Source organism: Octopus bimaculoides, chromosome 6 (assembly GCF_001194135.2).
Source record: "Octopus bimaculoides isolate UCB-OBI-ISO-001 chromosome 6, ASM119413v2, whole genome shotgun sequence".
Taxonomy (NCBI): domain Eukaryota; kingdom Metazoa; phylum Mollusca; class Cephalopoda; order Octopoda; family Octopodidae; genus Octopus; species Octopus bimaculoides.
Window position 1 is genome coordinate 96373378 of NC_068986.1, and position 4752 is coordinate 96378129.

At 35.1% G+C, this 4752-nt stretch overlaps 1 protein-coding gene across 5 annotated transcripts in view; it reads left to right on the forward strand.

The window, feature by feature from the left end:
• LOC106881942 (mucin-5AC) overlaps positions 1 to 4752 on the forward strand; it is a 20675-nt gene that overhangs the window by 5403 nt on the left and 10520 nt on the right. For 4 of the 5 annotated variants that reach the window (XM_014932470.2, XM_014932474.2, XM_014932473.2 and 1 more), the window contains exon 5: positions 4261 to 4443. In XM_014932470.2, the coding sequence (XP_014787956.1) occupies positions 4261 to 4443 (183 nt within the window). The remainder of the gene's footprint in view (positions 1 to 4260; positions 4444 to 4752) is intronic. The other variant, XM_014932472.2, reaches the window with a different exon arrangement.

Here is a 4752-nt window from a genome sequence, read left to right on the forward strand (position 1 = left end):
TTCGAGCGAGATCGTTGCCAGTGCCCCTGGACTGGCTCTTGTGCGGGTGGCACATAAAAGACACCATTTCGAGTGTGGCCGTTGCCAGTACCACCTGACTGGCCTTCGTGCGGGTGACACGTAAAAGCACCCACTACACTCTCTGAGTGGTTGGCGTTAGGAAGGGCATCCAGCTGTAGAAACTCTGCCAAATTAGATTGGAGCCTGGTGTTGCCATCTGGTTTCACCAGTCCTCAGTCAAATCGTCCAATCCATGCTAGCATGGAAAGCGGACGTTAAACGATGATGATGATGATATTTATCAGTCATTGAATCAGTGAATTGGTAGACATTGTTGAGTGCCTGACTCAGATGTCTTTACTTTTTTTCCCCTTTTACACATACCACACATACATATAGGCATATACAAACACACACACATCTGATTCTTCACATCAGTATCTGTTAACCCTTACATTGAAGACATCATCAATTGATGTACATTTGTACAATGTGGGAATCTCAAATTAATTTATGTACACACCAGATGCAAAGGAAAATGAATAGTTTACAAAATTTCTCAATATTGAGATTGTAAATTTTATTGTGTGAGGGACTAATAATTATAGTTTTTGTACTATAATTATAATAGTTTTTGTACTATATTATGATAGGTTTTGTACTATAAGTGAAAATGATTATTATAAAAATATTTATTATAAAAATAATTGTTATAAAAATTACCTTTTAAGGAAAAGAGATAATTTTTGTTTGTTTTTTTGTCCATTTGGCACACATGTTCATGCAACTCTTTCCTGCTGTTTAAGGTGAAGCAAGATAAGCAACTACATTGTGTGCATGTGTGTGTGTGGTTTAATCCATACTCCACCATGATTTGTAACCTGTACCTAGGTACATATTACATGTCAATGGTGCCTGTAAACTTCCTATACGAAGTACCACTTACATTCCTACAGCTGTGTATGAAGTACATTGTTTTCACACACACATTTCATTAAAGCATCAGACACAGTGCTTTACAGTATTTGTTGACTCAGTGCACATTTTGAGTTCTAATCCTGCCAAGGTTAACTTTGCTTTTCCTCCTTTGGAGGTCAATCAGAAATTTTAAAAAGTACCAATCCATGGCTGTCAGTGGGCAGGCTAGAGGCCTTGTATTATTTGTTCCCTTTTTTTTTTTTTTTTTTTTTTTTTTTTTTTTGTGTGTGTTCTGAGTTCAAATTCTGCCATGGCTTACTTAGGTGGTAGATTTTTTCCATCACCCAGATTAATGTTATCACTTGATACCTTGGATACCTTCCTTCCTCTTCTCACCTTCTCAGAGGCAGGTTATAAGCACTACCTTACCTCCTGACTTTAAAAAAAAAATTAATGAAATAAATGACACTTAGTGTAGTATATAATGCTGTCATTTAAAACTTGAAATGTGGATATATAACTACTTGTTTCTTTGTATACACACCATTGCAGTTGTGTATATTACTACCACTGCAGTTTGTTTCTCTTTCATATGTGTGCATATACTTTAAATATTATACCTTTTATAAATACCAATTTGAGAGTGAAAAAGAATATCAAACTCAATGGTAGAATGGAACCATACATCTCTCACATGCTAATGAATGTGCTATAATCTCAGATTGGACTTTACTATTGTTTATATATATATATATATATATATATATATATATATATATATATATATATATATATATACACACACCCAGACAAGTGCCTTATTTTAAAAGATTCTTTAAGTGTTTTTATAAAGAGAGTTAGGATTGTGATACTTTACAACGTAAGATCAATTTTTCATATATTTTTACAAAGTATGCATATGCTCTTCTCTCACTAGAGAGAGATTATAAATAAACATTGACTAATCTCATGTCAATTGTGATAAGGCAGGCCTATGATTGAAGACATTCCAACCATGGTCAGCCTACCTTTTACGGGTACTTAGGACTACAGTATTTAATGTATCCGGTCCTTCTATAAGATAGGGCATGATTCATGGGGAATTTAGTTGCTATTTATCCTTCTGAATACTTTCTCATTGCTTCTCAAATTTGTATGTTAATTACATAGAGGACAAATAAATAGATCTGTAGTATAGGAGTTAATTATTTTCACCTTATGAGTTTTCTCCAAGGGACTGACTGATTTTGTTAAACTAAGAATCTTAGTTTATTACATAACCTTTCCCCCTTCAAATATCGATTCTTTGCATTGGTTCAAGATCACACATTTTCGAGGTGGAATGTAGCTGTTTGAACTGATCTCGGTACACTCATACTTATTTGACTTCGTAGGGGGAAAAGGAAAGTCAACAGTAGGTAGAATTTGAACTCCAAATGTACTGTGATGAAACTGAATACTAAAAATAATTTAGTCCAGTGCTCAACTGTTTCTGACATGCTATCTCACCTTCTCTGTTGCCCTTTAAATATGTCAGTACTTTTCATTGCCACAAAGTCATATATTTGTAAAGGAGATTAAACAACTGGGAGACTCATTGTGGAAATATGAAACTATAGCAGTAGCCGATCTAATTCTGTACACCTCTACACTGCTGGTTTCTGTACATGGTGGGATGTTGTATGCTGGGTTGGGCTCAAATAATAGCTTGTCTACATGTTTGTAACTTTTGTGATGTTTTGTTGTTTTTGTTTTTTTGATATCTGTATTATTTTTATTTTATTTTTGCAACTTTGTCACTTTTGATACTCATTAATGTTATGTTTTTTTTTTTATGGTTTAAAAATATTTATATTTATTTTAATTTTTTTATTGTTTTCTTTTTCTTTTCACCGAGATAACAAATTTTGTTGACATAGTTACTGCTGAAACTATGTTGCCTTCTATCCCACTGCCTCTTTTCCTTTTCTTAAATGTCAATATCCTTTTGTAGAGTTAAGATGATAAAGTGGTTAAATGAATGGGTCATCAGGTGAAATATGCAGGTGTGTTGTATTTCTAGATGGACCACAATATTCTACATTTCTTCAGTTTACTTATAGAGATTGATTTGCTAATATGCTGGGCAACCTGTGGAGGAGTTTGATCATTTCCTCTCAACAACACTCTTGTATCATGTAGACAAGATATTCAACTCACATCTTGCCAGCAGCTTAATCTATTGAGCTGTAAGCAGTGGCAACACTGAAATTTCCTGGTCTATAGTACCGAACAGAATCCCTTTTGTGGAAAAAATAAAAAAACTATATATAATCTATCTGCACATGTCGAGAGTGTGTTGTGTATTTCTCATCTACTAAAACTCAAGTAATTAGTGTTGAGCACACTGGCCTTATTGAACATTGTGATTCTGAAAAAAAGGTTACTTAATCCTACAAGGAGCCGTTTACCAGTATTTACATTTTCTCTGCTCTTGTTATTATCATCATGAAGGGCTGTAAGTGGCATTTGTGCTAAAGCATCTTTCTCTCTCTCTCTCTCTCTGGTGTTCAAATCCTACTAAATAGAACTTGGTCTTTTTATCCTTGTGGGGCCAATACAATCCACTACACCCAAATTTGTGGCCAAATACATGTTAAAAACATCATCTTTCGTAAGTGGCAGTTTTAGTAGAGTGGTAGGAATTTGTGTCCCTTTGTGTATTTGAGTTTAACTCCCACTGAGGTCAAATTTACTTATTAACCTTCTAATGTCAGAAAAATAAGTACCATTCTAATCCTAGGGTTCATTAAATTGTCTATATCCTTCCACTTTAAATGTTGTTTAGCCCCAGGTTAAGTTTGGTCAAGCAACTTATAACAGAAGGTTTTTCAGTTGTGACCAACCTGCCTTTTATTCAGACATATTATCTTGGATTATTATTCAGTGTTGCCTTTTTGAAGAATTATGGTGTTGGTTTTAAGGGAGACTTAGCTGCTATTTTTAGCAAGATGTCCTGCTATTAGTTATTGTGAGTTCTAAACTTCTGATATATGATATATAACCAGGAATCTAACCAGTTAGTTGAGGAGGGACTGACAGCAGCAGGGGTCAGATTTAAGTATTTCTTGCTGTTCTTTCTGTCTTTTGTGTTGTTGTCAATAGTGGTGATCAGGTATACATATTGGTTGATACTGAGCGAGAGTGGTAATTGTTGTATGTGAAGATGTGGGAAAAAATGAGTGAGTGGTGACTGGAATTATGTGATAATGGTATTGTCTGTGTGAGTGTACAGTAAGTTGGAGTGTGCAGCGAAGCAGCATCAGCTGTTTGCATGCTTTACTTGTTACCCTGGTATTGTAGGCTCATCTCTGTACACAGACGAGGGCAACACAATGCAGTCGCAGGGTTCCAACTACAGTGACATGTATGGTGCCGGCAACACATGCATGAATGATGACTCCAACTCTAACATGTCATTTCCTGACCAGTCAAACCAAGAATACTCCCAGGACAGCACTGAGGCTGATTCTGACATGAGGATGGGTAAGGATGCTAAACTTTATCATATATCAACTCTGTAGCTCTCTGTCTCTCTCTCTCTCTCTCTCTCTCTCTTATATATATATATATATATGAATCTGTCTGAAACTCCGGATCTTTTTTAAAACGGGGGCCACATTTTTCATTAACGAAACACTTTGAAACTTGGAACACTGGTAGAATGTGTCATATAAAACATCTTTTTCTCTTAGTCTTCTTAAAAAAAAAAAAGAAATCCATAAGTTATTCCATGTGAAAGTTGTCGTATTTCTGTAATTTCAACCAATCACTGACGTCCATTCAGCCGATATA